The 14,447-nt window shown below is 40.0% G+C and overlaps 2 protein-coding genes across 8 annotated transcripts in view; one reads left to right on the top strand and one right to left on the bottom strand.

The window, feature by feature from the left end:
* FGF14 (fibroblast growth factor 14) overlaps positions 1-14,447 on the bottom strand; it is a 596,396-nt gene that overhangs the window by 39,446 nt on the left and 542,503 nt on the right. The gene's annotated exons all lie outside the window — the stretch shown is intronic.
* The window catches only part of ITGBL1 (integrin subunit beta like 1), a 338,383-nt gene that overhangs the window by 248,438 nt on the left and 75,498 nt on the right, over positions 1-14,447 (top strand). The window contains exon 12 of one of the 5 annotated variants that reach the window (XM_035003088.1): positions 4,296-4,960. The exons of 2 other annotated variants lie outside the window; for them this stretch is intronic. In XM_035003088.1, the coding sequence (XP_034858979.1) occupies positions 4,296-4,461 (166 nt within the window). In that variant the 3' untranslated portion in view covers positions 4,462-4,960. Of the gene's footprint in view, positions 1-1,637; positions 1,666-4,284; positions 4,961-14,447 lie in introns of those variants that run through there. 2 more of the 5 variants (XM_035003090.1, XM_035003098.1) reach the window with 2 other exon arrangements.

Below are 14,447 nucleotides of genomic sequence, written 5' to 3'. Positions count from 1 at the left end.
TATGCCAAAATGGCGTTAACACAAACAATTACCATTAATGTACATGGGAAAATGTCTGAGCATTCCCAGACCCAAAATATCACCTCTCTTAGGCTTCCTGATACTTTAGGACACATCTTGCTAACAGCTGCACAAAATAAAAGGCGATAAAACCCAGATGCTCACAGATATAGTAAAACCTCTCTGGTGGCCAATCCTGAGAGACTGAGTGTAGTTCCCAGGGAAGGAGATGGCAGCCCCACTCTCATTGCTTGGGCCTCTACAATGGCTTGCTACAAAACCAACGCTGAATACTGTTTTCATTTTTGCCTTTTTTTTTTTTTTTCGTAAAAGTGAAAATTCTCTTCGAATTTCTTTCATGGAGTGAAAACAGGTACTAAGGTAGGTCTTGTATAAAAGCGAAGCCGTGTAACACGAACTTTAGAAAAGCATGGGGATATTGTAATCCATATCGGGTCTAAGGAATTTAAGAGGATGCTTAGAAGTGCGTATCGTAACATATCTACAGTGCAGAAGGATGTTTTGGTGCAATCATCATGGATCTTCATACTTCCCCACCAGGTGGAAAGAGTCCTCTCAACAGGCTCAGCCTCAGTGGGTACGTCATTAGCATGCGTTAACATTCTAGGGCTCCACTTGCACAAAGAGGGTTTAAAGAAGCCTCAGCAAATACACTGAGGCTAGTAAGACACATGAGGAAAAGGTTAATGGGGTGTGTTGCAAAGTTTTAATTATTTAATATGATAAACGACCCTTTATTTTTTCAAGTATTGACCTGAGAGAAAAGTTTTCTCATTATGGCTAGGCTAAAAATCAACAGAAGACCATTAGTAGATAATTATCGTTCATGTGGACCAATTTTACTAAACAGTAAGTCTATTCACACGAACAAAATGAAAACTTTGAACATGACATAGAGACCGTCAATGAAATTACATTCACTCATAATTTTGGACTTTAGACATACATCTTTTTACTCAATCAGGGATGTTGTAATACTGATTTACTTGGTCCCCAAGATATAACATAGAGTCCAGTTCTCTGATCTATGAATTTAAGGAATGGGCTGACAGACATTGTCAGGTAAAACTCAGTTTTTCAACTTGAGTTTTGAGAACTCTAGGCATTCCACATATTTGATTTTAACTTCTTTTTTCAAAACACATTTTAATGACTTTCAAAATAAAAATCTAAAAAAATAATTTAAAGGGAACTAACCTTTAAAAAAATTCTCAAATTGTTAATTAAGGATTTGTACCACTATGATTTGCATATACATTTATTAAAAAATAATGCTATCGAAAAGATGCCTTCCTTTGATACATTTCAATAAAATAAATGAGAAACAATACATTAAAATATGGCAGCACATTCACATTCGCAGGGAAGAAGAGGTGCTGTTGAAATAGGGCATGGATTATTGTGTTGATAAGGACAGGGAGATGCTCCCCAGACCAGAGACAGTCGACTGCACCACAAGAAAGTTTCTAAGGACTGTAGAATGCCAGAAGGTTTTAACTGCAAAATCAAAAAGCTAACTGACTCTTATTTAATAATTAATCTACCACAGTTTCATATAATTAGCACAGTCATCTTTGAATGGAGAAACAAAAATTTTCCAATACTGCTCCACACAGATATGCCTTCTGAATAACCTCTCTTACCCCCCTGTATGAGGACAGAACTTTCCATGTAGAGGAGATGCAACATTACATTTTGGAGTGAGTGCTCTCTTGTCTCTTCTCTCAGGATGGAAAAGCTTTGGTTTCTATAATTACTTCCCATTTATCCTTAGTTAAAGGTGGGTGGAATTTTCTACTAATTAAATTTGATTTCTCTCTAATTGGCAAGCTTAAGAAAATGACAGGAATAAATTGTACATGTTGCAACCAAAATAAGGTTGGCGTAAAACAGATATATTATGTCACTTAATGAAGCAATATTAAGAAAAAAGAATCCACAAATCACTCAGGTTAAAAGCATAAATAAATTGTAGCATGACACAAGTTAGAAAATAAGACTTCCCTTTTATTGGACACATTTTTGAAAGAAGCCTGGGAGGGGTACCGCTGGCTAGAATTGAAGATAATTTTCTTGTATAGAGGAGGCAAAAGGGACTCACTGAAGACCCTAAATAAGAGACTATTCCTAAATAATGACTTTGGCTTAGTTCTTTATAATCAGTCTATTCATTGTTGGTTTCTAAACATTAAAAAAAAAAAATACAATGCGGAAGAGACTACTGGGACTTCATGAAGCTATTGTCTTGGATTAAGGCACATTCTAACAACTGTTAAACTTTAACTGTGATACCCACTGGTTTATACCAGTATATGTTCTTGCATTTCCTTCTCTCCACATCCAGAAGAAAAGGATTTTATTTATTTTTTTAAAATTTTATTTATTTATTCATTTATTTGAGAGAGAGAGAGAGCATAAGTGGGGGTGGGCAGAGAGAGAGGGAGAAGTAGACTCCCCACTGAGCAGAGAGCCTGACACGGGGCTCGATCCCGGGACTCCAGGATCATGACCTGAGCAGAAGGCAGGCAGACGCATAGCCAACTTAGCCACCCAGGCGCCCCAAGAAAAGGATTTTAAAACTCAGCATAATGCTTTAAGACCTACTGGATCATAAAACTTTTAATGCAGGGAAATCCCTTTGAAATTCTCTAGCCTAGCTTCTTCATTTCACAGATGTGCAGTCAGATGCTCTGGGAGAGGATGCTCTCTGCCCACGGCCACTTAGCTAATAGGAAATCTAATTTATAACTAATGACAAGTGTATGCTCTTTTGTTCACACCAAACACTTGTGAGCATCATTTGCCAGTGGTATAGGTGAATACAATTTCACAAAACTTGCAGATGAACAGAATTTGAGAGGAAGAATGAATATGTTAGAGATGGTCACATAAGAGTTTGAAGGAACAAGGGTGCCTGGAGGGTTCAGTTGGTAGAGCGTGTGACTCTTAATCTTGGGGCTGTGAGTTCGAGCCCCATGGATGTAAAGACTACTCAAAAATAAAATCTTAAAAAAAGAGGGTTTGAAGGAACGCTGACAGGTTAGAATGAAGGGAGAAAATGGCAAAAAAAAAAAAAAAAGGTGGGGGGCGCCTGGGTGGCTCAGTCGGCTAATCATCTGTTTTCGGCTCAGGTCATGATCCCAGGGTCCTGCAATCGAACCCTGCATCGGGCTCCCTGCTCAGTGGGGAGTCTACTTCTCCCCCCCCTGCCCCGCCTTGTATTCTCTCTCTCGCTAACTCTCTCAAATAACTAAAATATTGAAAAAAAAAAAAAAGGAAATGGCAAAAAAAAATTTTTTTTGAAGAACATGGATGTGAAATTTTCCTCTAAATTGACCACACATATGTGGACCCAGCACTGTGCTACAGTTGCAGAATGGAGAAGGTCAAGCTCAAGGAAAGTTCATGCCAAAACAACTGATTGCCAGAGAGACTAATTTAACTGGATCTCATGAACACAAGTGAATGTTTATCTCGGTGACAGCAATGGTCCTACTGCGTTTACTTTGAAGCCAGAAGACGTGTGCTAATGTTCTAACTCTGTCACACTCATGACTACTACCTGAGTATCCTCCGTAATGATTTTTAACCAGATGCCCTCTCCACTAGATTATAGAAGGTACGGGGGCAACATCATTCTTGTTCCATTCCCTCCTGCGTTCCAGGATTTTGCCCTGAGCCCAGCACATAGTAGGTCCTCCATCAGTACCTGTTGAATCAGTTAGTAAAGTATGTGACTTACCCTCTCTGAGCCTTGGCTTCTCATTTGTAAAATTAAGAACCTACAGTTGCTGCTCTGAGTGTAAAATGAGAAAACTTGTGGAAGTGCTTTGGAAACTCCAAAGTGTGATGGATAACTAAGAAATTGCTACTATTATCAATAAACGCTACCAATGAGGCTTAAAGAAACAGATGATTTAACACCAAAAAGCTGAGATTGGTGAAATGTTATAGTTGTTTTTAATTATTTGCAGAAGTATTGTATTAAACAGAGATTGGACCCACTTCATATATTGCTCCAGAGGGTGGGCGAGGGGCCAACTGGCCAGACAGATGTGTCTTAATGGGAGGGCAATCTGTCATTAGAGTGTATTCTATAATTCTCTATCAGTGGAAATCAGTTGACATTCCAGAATTTCTCAATGTAGGGGCTTAGAGGGTAGAGCAGCCTGGTGGGAGGGTGGGATAAGGGGTGAGAGATCCATCTGGAAGCAAGTCCAGTTCATTACATAGCAAGCACAATGTTTTACTTAACTTTCATATGTGTTTATCAGGGTCAAAGGAACTGAAGGAGATGATGTTGGTTCTGAAGTCCTGCCTACCCCCACCTCTACTCCCATCTCTGGCCACACTTTGACACCACCATTGGTGGAAATGTTTAAACAGAGGCTAATATGGATGATCAAGGGAATCTTGAATTGGGCAAGAGTGCACCTTTGAACTTTAAGGTCACATTCAACAGCAAATCTCTGGATATAAGCTAGAGAAAGTAAAATTTTTGAATTTGGTAGGAATAAATGAGCCTTAAAAAAACTGGGAAGAAGGGTTGTAAGCTCCTTTTTTTTGCTTCCCTATAATAGAGAAAACAGAATTTAAGTAACAATTTATATTGGTTACACCTCCCACCTTTCTAAAAAAAATAATCACTATATGAAATTCTATATAGGAAATAATATAATTTGGTATTAAGATATAAACATGACTTTCTGTATATATAATACATTTACATGCAAAACCAAACACATATAACACAATTACATAGGACAGCTCTCTAATTCACGTATTTTATTTCGGCATTTATGTGAACTTAGCTGTCAAACGCATTAGCCCACAGAAAACTCTGAGTGATTTGATGAACCTTGAATCCACTGAGTGTCTGTCTTAAAAAAAGAAAAAAAAAAAAAAGAGTGTATGTTTTTAGAAAATCATTTGGCCCAAAGATAATATAAGGGAAAGCTTTTCCCATTTAAATAGCTGCTATTTTTATAAATGGAACCAAATCAACTTCTCCATGAGGAGAAAACACACTCTTGTGAGGAGCTGAGAAATTCTGAGAGGTGGGGGGAGGGGAGGTGTTACAGTTGCCAAGGAGTTTTCTCCTACATTCCAGCAACACATCTTCGGGAAGAAAAGAGATGCAGGGAGACTTATTTCCTGGCCCCTGTGTAGATTAGTATAGCAAAGAGCGAAGTCTTAAGGGAGGAGGGGGATACTAGGAGCCAAGGAGGAAAAGCATCTATACCCTTCACAATTATTAATTGCTACCAATTGTACGCATGAGCTAGAATGCTCCAGCCATACACACAGACTTCCCCACTGGAAATACTGTTATTTCTAAGAGTAATGATAGAATATGTCACCTGACAATATTTTTCCAGGACGAAGAAATTCACGAAAGCATTACACAACTCCCCCAAATTAAAAACCAGCCCAGTGGACAGGGACAACTTCCTGAAGTTCCATTTTCATATTCACAGGACACATTTAGTAGTCCCATTAACATGGGTGGAAATTACACACAGATATCCCAGAAAAGATGTCCCTGCCCTCACTGCTTCCCCTTCTTATCAGTGGGAGGATCGGAGGGCAATTGGCCCTCTGCACCATTTCTCTTTCCAAGTGAAAGCTTGCCATTTGACTGAATCTATCCGTTTTGTCAAGCAGAACGTGAAGATATTAATATGTGGAGCTGGGCTCCAGAAAGGTGGTTGTTCTGTGAAAGCTCAAAATGAAACCGGCTTGGTGTTATCACAGCCATCTTAACTTGAAGCTGTAATTATTGGGATGCATGTCTCAAGAGCAGTGTCTAGGGAGCGCACAGATAATAATCAGAGTCGATTTTCTCCTGAAGCTTGCCATTCAGGGACTCCATTTCCAGTTCAGGGATATTACACTCAATCCCCTCCCAGTGTCTACAGATCAGTGTCAGATCTCAGCTGGCGAAAGGCAGCTTTCAAGCTGACCTCCTGAAAATGTTAGAAGGCTGCCACTCCAGATACAGTAAGCGAAGCCGAGAAGCGCTGAAGGAAATCCTAGCCATTGCGCAAAACTCACACTTCAAGGCTCACACCCGTGCTGAGGTCTGCTCACACTCGGCGTGTTTTAAAGCTTTGCTTCTGGGTCCCGCCCAGTAATTCCTGTGCCATACAAAGCCTTAAAACATGCCACAACTCCTTCTATGGAAACATCTGTCATTAGAGGCCAAAGAACAGCGGTGAATGACAGAACAGCAGGCTCTGCTTTCTTCCCCAGCCAGCTCCAAGTCCAGGTCATTGCAGACCTTACACAGCAGTCCCGGGTAATCCAGATGCTGCCTGGAGGAGGTGTGAGAGCAAGCCCGACCTCTCCTATCTGCGGCGGACAGAGGAAGTTACTACCCGTGGAGAAAAAAAGTCGACAAAGAGAATGGAAAAAGCATGCTTTGGTTCATGAGTTCCCATACTTCACAGTTTCTTTAAAACAAGCGGGGTAGATGATTCAGATGATCTACCGCGGAGTAAAGCACAGGACTCTTTGTCGGAGTCCCGACACCGTGGCTCCACTCGTGTCACACTGAGAACACCACGTGCTGCGAATGCTTTTTCTCCTGGTGATTTGTCTTCTCTCTTCGCCTAACATCTAACTTCCTGGAGCAGAGCGCCTCTGTCTTGTGGCCCCTCTTCCACCGAGATTCTCTAGATGAGAACGCAGACCTGCTTTGTTACAAAAAAGGATTTGTTCTGCCCCAGTGAATGAAGGAGGAACGGTCATGAAGAGTGGTCATTTGTTAAGATGCCAGTCTTTGTTACGACGTCTTTGTAATATCATAATTGGCAAAATGCAGAAATTGATGTGAGACCTAGCGTAACCTTGTTACGCTCCAGGCTGTCACCAAAGAGCCAAGTTGACATCTGAATTTAACTGACACTGTTTGCTTGCTTTGAGGCTGTCTTCGTTGTGTCTGTAGCTGCAAATGAGCATGACTCCCCGAGAGAAGCCTTTGGGATCGCAAATGCATAAACATCTGGGATTCAAATCTCTTTCAATTACATTAATGATCTACTATGTGCAGGAGAGAGTTTTGAGTCTAAAATAACATTAATTCAATCTCAAGGTTGGAGAGAGAGATTTTAAACTTTTTCTAAACCCCAAATGCCCTTTAAAAGCCCAGAGGGAGAAAATCTATATGCACTCTGTAATGAGACTGTGATGAGACCTGGGAAGGGAAGCATATCCTTGAGCTTCTTGGTGAGAGAAGCTGATAAATCAAATGGCTGTGATTCTTGTTTCCATAAATCAGGCAAAGAAAAGTCTGGGCTGCCAAGTTATTTATTTAAGATGTGGTCATAATATGTCATTCAACGTGATTGCTATCGCCTACACTAACTAGCTTAGAGCTCCAATACGGTTCAATTCTGCTGGTCTTTCCTTTGAAAACTCACTCGTATTTTTCTGATCTAATGGTGTCCATTGCCATCAGCTAAGCCAATCTCTTGTCTACCTCTTGCCAGTACTAACCACACCATATGATTGTTACAGCCCCACTTCCAGCATATCCTTCTATGTAAACAGTTCACCTATCAGAACAAGCTTATACCTCCATCAACCCGCCTCATCCTGCAGCCAATGCTCCTTCACATTCTACAGGCAGCCAGCCTCCTTGCTGACTCCTTGACATTGACCTACAACACGCTCGCTGACTTGTGTCTTTGCATCTACCTACACTATGCTCACTGACTGTTGTGCCCTTCTCCTTTTCCCCTACTTCCCAGGATCCAGTGCTCATCCTTCTCAAGGCCTGATTCATGATCTACTCCATCCATGATCCCTGGCTCTTTTGATCCACACAAACTCTCTGCTTCTCTGTACAGCGTTTTTAGACGCTACTGTAGGTTTTAACTGTGGTTGGGCATGTTTGTGAATATGTGTAAACCCATACGTATTTATAGAGAGACATAGATTGTAATTTCTTAAAGAAACAGCTTCTACTTGTTTTGTTTCTTCCAAGATATCTGGGACCAAATTGTGAACTCCTCTGTCTTCATAAAACAAACCTGACAACCATGGGTTAGTTATATTCTACTACTAATTAACAAAAATCAATAACTAAAAAGGTCATAGAAGATGTCAAAGCACCATCCCTTCTTCCCCTGGCCTCCTACACTTGCTACCTGCCTTCATTACCTCACCTCTTATCTTTATGTGATATTTAAGGATCCTTTCAAAAAGCCAGAGACTGCAGCTGGGGCCAAAAGTCACATGAACAACAATGTCACTGTACATATTAACAATAACAGAACTTCCTTCCCAATTTAGAAATCAGAACATGGGCTCACTACAATCCAAAAATAACAAAACTACCTCTCAAAGCCTTAGAGAGGTTCAGTCTCTCAGGGTTTCAGTCTGTTTCAGGGACTAATAAAACTTTCAAAGAAATCACAATTGAGGGGAAAATGCACCTCGATGGTATTTTTGATGGCAAACTGTTTCAGTTAATAATATCAATTCCATTTTGAAATTTTTCCCAAGTGCTGCTTATATATGTGAAAAACACTGAACATAAAAGGCAAGTAAATCAGTTAATTTACATGTATCTAATATAGAGTTATGAAATATTTGGGTTTAAACTCTGATCTGAATATTCTATGGAAAAGACTCCTGTCATTATTGTTTTAATATGCTAATTTAATGTCCAATGGTAATCAGCTTATTTAATATGCTCTAATGGTAATTTGACTTGACTATTACCTTTACAAAAAAAACCTAGCACCTCTCTTTCTAGGGAATAATAATGTTATGGAGGAGGAATGAGACAAACTATATGTGCTTCTCCAATAAAATATTAGGGGGACAAATTTAAAGTAGCATCCCTTTATTTTCAGTCAGCATAGTGCCCTGGAAAACCTCCCCACGCTGTTGTTCTGTGTGAGATATCAAGAGCGCAGACTGTGGACGAGCATGAGTTCAAGTCTTGACTCAGCTACTTACTAACTGAATGGCATTGGGCGATTCACTTAAGATCCTGGAGCATCTGTTTTCAAACCCGGAATGGACAGGGTGGCTGTGGTTCCATACTTACTATTTCACGTTAAGATAAAGCTAATATAAGGGATTACTAAGAGGCTGTCCTCGTCAGTTGATTTATACAATTACCATCACCCATCAAGGGAAACCATTGTAAAATGCCCCAAACTGGGTGGAGCTATAAAGAGCCTCGCTTCCTTTGTTACCCTGTATCTTTTGGAAGCTGGTGTTGTCAGAGCGCCTCAGCAGCCAGAAATATTGTTGCTGATTTTGTGGTTTTTCCAGCAGGCGTTTGTGAAGTAGCATATGCTCTAATTATTTTTCTAAGACTTTCCTGCAACATTGAAAAACAAAAATGGATTCATTATGTGAATGCCAATCTACAACTTAGAGTCTTTGCTGCTTTTGTTCTTAAACATGAAGTCAAACTCTTTATTCGTCATTAATTTATAATGACTGGTATCTTTGTCCAAATACTAAAGTGTATAATGACCTATCGTGGGCTTTTTTCTTTTCTTTTCTGTTTTAATTGTGCGTTTGAAGTAGGGTAGGGGAAAGGTGCAAATCTGGTTTTGACATTGACCTACAACACGCTCACTGACTTGTGTCTTTGCATGCACCTGCACTATGCTCGCTGACTGTCGTGCCCTTCAAATCTGGTTTTTCTTTTATATATATATATATTCTATTTTTATTTTATATTATATTTTATATTTATATATATATTATATATATATAATATATATACATATATAAATCAAGCCTTCCTAAACCCTTTAAGCTAGTGTTTTCTCCCATCCCTTCAGACCTGGAGGGATCTTGGTTGCAGTTCATCAAGAACAGAACTCACAGCACAGCGCTGATATACAGGTTCTGGGTAGGGGAAGAAATAAGAGGTTTAGAGAAGCACCATGTAAAGGCTCATTAAGTCTTTCTTTCTTTCTTTCTTTCTTTCTTTCTTTCTTTCTTTCTTTCTTTCTTTCTTTCTTTCTTTCTTTCTTTCTTTCCTTCTTTCTTTCTTTCTTTCTTTCTTTCCTTCCTTCCTTCCTTCCTTCCTTCCTTCCTTCCTTCCTTCCTTCCTTCCTTCCTTCCTTCCTTCCTTCCTTCCTTCCTTTCTTTCTTTCTTTAAGATTTTATTTATTTGACAGAGAGAGACACAGCGAGAGAGGGAACACAAGCAGGGGGAACGGCAGGCAGAGGGAGAGGGAGAAGCAGGCTTCCCGCCGAGCAGGGAGCCTGATGCGGGGCTCGATCCCAGGACCCTGGGATCATGACCTGAGCCGAAGGCAGACACTTAACGACTGAGCCACCCAGGTGCCCCTATTAAGTATTTCTTTAACTGAATTTAGAAACTCTAATTTCCCTCCAAAGCAGATGGTATTATCCCCTTGCCCTAAAATTCCTCACAGCTTCCTATCACTCTTAGCAAAAATGTAAACTCCTTCTCCTAGCTCAGATGACCTCCATGATCTTACCTTGCCGACAGCTCTGACCTCCGCCCCTTGCCCAAGCCACTCCAGCCACAAGGACCTGCCCTCGTGTTTGCCACCCAGCGCCACCTCATGGACCACACACTTGCCATCGTGCATGCTTCTCTCCCCAGTCATCCTGCCGTGGATGGCGCGCCCTCTCATTTCAATCTTGTGTCTCTTGAATGTCCCATTGAAAATAGAGCTGCCCCACACCAATCTCGTCATTCTCTTAGGCTGTCTTATTTTACTTCAGAGAGTTTATCACTGCCTGAAGTTATACTATACATTTTTTTTTTCAGTTTACTTGTTTATTTTCTTTCTTCCACTCGTCTGTGAACCTCGAGAAGACTACACTCTGTCTCTTTGATGTACCCTTCACATCTGGAACATGCCTGATCAAGATAGAAACGCAAAGACTAACTGAATAAATGCATGAGTGGGTGTTGTCCATAAATATTGACTAGTGGCCTTTTAATGCTGCATTTTCTAAGAAAGTAGTGGAAAGTTGGAATGTAACACTGCACTATTACATTTAATTTCTTATATTAAAAAAACACTGTGGAATATCTTTCATTCTCATTCTATAGCTGAAGCCTCAGATTTTATATTAACAAAATGTGTCCAAGTGCATCTACTTAGCAAGTGACTGTCAGGATTTGAGTCTTAGTTTTTAGATTCCAAATAATTTTGGAATTGTTCCAGATAATTTTGTCTATATGTGACACAGATGTAAATGTAAGTTTTAGAGATGCTTAGAGAGCTTGATAGACTTCATTAATTTTTAGTTAGGTGGTTAGTATTACAAGGAAACTCTGATTCGGAAGCTGGGATGAGAGAAACATAAGTAAATGAATGTTTATATAAGCAAAGAACCCAAGCAGCAAGGGAATCAATAAAACCTAATATTTCTCATTCATCTCTGGCTCTCCTTTCCAATTTCCCTCAAATATACATATCCCTTAAGATTTAGCATGTGTTCTTTTCAATCTATAGTCTTTCCTTTAGAGATCTCGTGCATTTTTATGGCTTCATAACCATAATTCTGCATTTCTAAGACTGGCCTTCCATTTAAACTCCAGCCCTATCTCCTAATATCTAGTGAACATTTTCATTTTGGGTTCTAGCCATCATGTCTCCAAAGTCAATATTTTTCCATGTCTCCAGCTGGCTGCTTGCTCTGGATTTTCTCTACCAATGGTATCATAGTCTAGTCACTAAGGATTAGCCCTATTTAACTATTTAACCAAAGAGTTATCATACCCTATCAATTCTTATTTAAATCATGTCTATGCCTTGTGTTCACCTCATCTTTGCTATTCTCACTGCCAGTATCATATTTCAAAGCCAGGTGGACTCACCTGGATTATTAAATAGTTTCTTAATTGATCTGTTTCCTGTGACTCCTTATTAGAATTTATCCTGTACATCACTGCCAAATTATATCCCTTACAGTTTTCTCAAAAAGTCTTTGCCTACAGTTCAAAGTTTGCACAGTGTAGCTTGGGAGTAGCCATCTACCATGTGATCCCAATATGCCTTTTCTTCCTAACTCCTACTATTCCTTAATATCCTCCAGTTTAGGAAAATCTTCTAAATATGCCCCGCTCATATTCGTCGTTCAGACTTTTCCCCTACTCTGACCACTTCTTGGAGTGTGATCCCTTCTTCTCTCCATTTATTCAGATCCCTCAAGGGGCAGCTTATGATCCATCCTCATGGAGACTTTTCTGATTGGGTTGTCCCACATGGCTCAACTCCAGGAGACACATTAACATATTTGTGTTCTGGGATGCGCATTTCTTTTTCACTCTTGGATATTAGCCTCTCTCCCTTTTAGCCTTTAATCTTATGGAATGCTTCACTGATGTCATTCTGACCATTCTTTAATCATTGCAATGTTTGCACAAGCTGAATATGACCTCCCCTCTTTGTTTAGTCTTATCTAATCTTTCCTTTCTTCCATTTGTCAATTCCCGCCCTAGGTTTTGGGGGTCAGCATGTATTTATTAAACACCTGCTGCTCACCTTGGATTGTTTAAGGCAGTGGAGATACAGCATTGAGCAAATCGGACTGATCTTTGCTTTGAAGTGAAGAAAGCATCGCTCATATCACTGTTCATTAGTACATGCAGTCTACAGGACTGGGTGCTGAAAGGGAGGGGTACCCAATGCTAGAGGGGCTGAGCAGTGAGCTGGTGGGGTCATGAAAGGTTTAGGTCGCCTTAGCCATCTATTTCACAGATAGCTCTCAGGATCACCTCTAGCTCTCTTCATACTGTTGCCCATAAAGAGGGAACGGCAAACTCCACATCTGGCAAAACATATCCATTTTCCCTCATTGCCCTCTAGATAATCTTTCTATTTGAGCAGATGAGAAGTACGATCATTACATCCTCCACATAAAAATGCACCTCTCTCCAATATACAAATGCAAAGTGCACATGGATGTAACCTTGACATATCCTTAGATTTAATTTTTTTGAATTATATATAGATATGTAAACTACTCAGAAGGCAAGGAGCAAAGCTTCTCTCTGCTTTGGAAGGCACATTTGCAATGGGGGTCAGCAACCGCAGCTGCTGAGGACAGCCTCTATTTAAATATTCAAAGTTTCAAAGGCCAGCTTCCCTTGCAGGCTAAAAGAAAGAAAAATAAGTCAAAAATATAAAGTAAAACAATACTATTTCTGAGTGCTAGGCAATCTGATGTATAAGTTTTTGCAACTTTGAATGTCATCTTAAGCCATTCTTAGCATTAGTTTAGTAACTGGGCACTGTGATTGAACATATCTGTCTTTAAACTAAAATGCATTATATACCGCAACCTTACCCCATTAACAAGGTACCTGGCTTGATAGGAATATATGTGTTAAAATGCCTCCTTCCTCTTTTCTTAAATTGTTTCTGGGTCTTTTCCAGGTGGCAGAAACAATCAAGTATAAGGAGTATTAAAAATTAAGTTAATTTTTAGTGCTTTTATTTTTTGGCTATCAATATGTTCATAATGTTCTAATAGTAACACCCTGAGAATCCTACTTCCCATGCTTGAGAACATACACCAATCATAACTTTTTGCTGAAGTTTCATTATTACCTACCGTAGAACCCTACTGGACATAAATTGTGATCAGTGGTCCCAAAGACCCTGGCCATTTCTACCATCTGGCATACTCTGTGAGCTAGTGTCCAGGAGCCTGGCTAATACAACCAGCTGCTGAATGTCACTCTTAACTTTGTGCCCACCAGACAGGACAGGCTGTGGTCACATGCCTGTTGCTGGTCTGATATCCCAGCACCAAGGCCAAGGCTCATGGCCCAACCATGCATTTTACCCCATTTCATAGAATTATGAAAGCACTAGTATGCATTAAGTCTCACAAACTGTCTATTCCTGTTTGTTTCATTTCTTTACAAGAATAGGGATCTTACTTAGGCAATGACTATTTGCATATGAAGAGTTCCACTGATTCTAACTCTGAAGAAAAAATACTTTCTGCATCAGTTTGCTAGAGCTACCATAACTGAGAACCACAGGCTGGGTGGCTTAACCAACAGAAATGTATTTCCTCAGAGTCCTAGTCCTCAAAGTATAGGTGGGGTTGATTTCATCTGAAGCCTCTCTCCTTCGCTGTCTTCTCCCTGTGTCTTCTTATGGTCTTCCCTTTCATGTTCCCATGGCCTAATCTCCTCTTTTATAAAGACACTTGTTGTATTGAATTAGGTCTTTGCCGGTGACCCCATTTCAACTTAATTACTTCTTTAAAGGCAACCTCTCAAGATACAGTCACATTCTGAGGTGGTGGGAGTTAGGGTTTCAACATATGAATTTAGGTGAGGATGCAGTTCAGCATAGCACTTTCTTCTTCCAATTTGTCTGATTCTTGGCTTCCCTCCCATGGTTGTTGACTATTAAACCAAATAGCATATATATAGGCTGCTAGAAGGTTGATGG

Source organism: Mirounga leonina, unplaced genomic scaffold, assembly GCF_011800145.1.
Source record: "Mirounga leonina isolate KUSES-001 unplaced genomic scaffold, KU_Mleo_1.0 Mir_127, whole genome shotgun sequence".
NCBI lineage: Eukaryota > Metazoa > Chordata > Mammalia > Carnivora > Phocidae > Mirounga > Mirounga leonina.
This window is presented reverse-complemented; position numbering and strand designations above follow the sequence as displayed.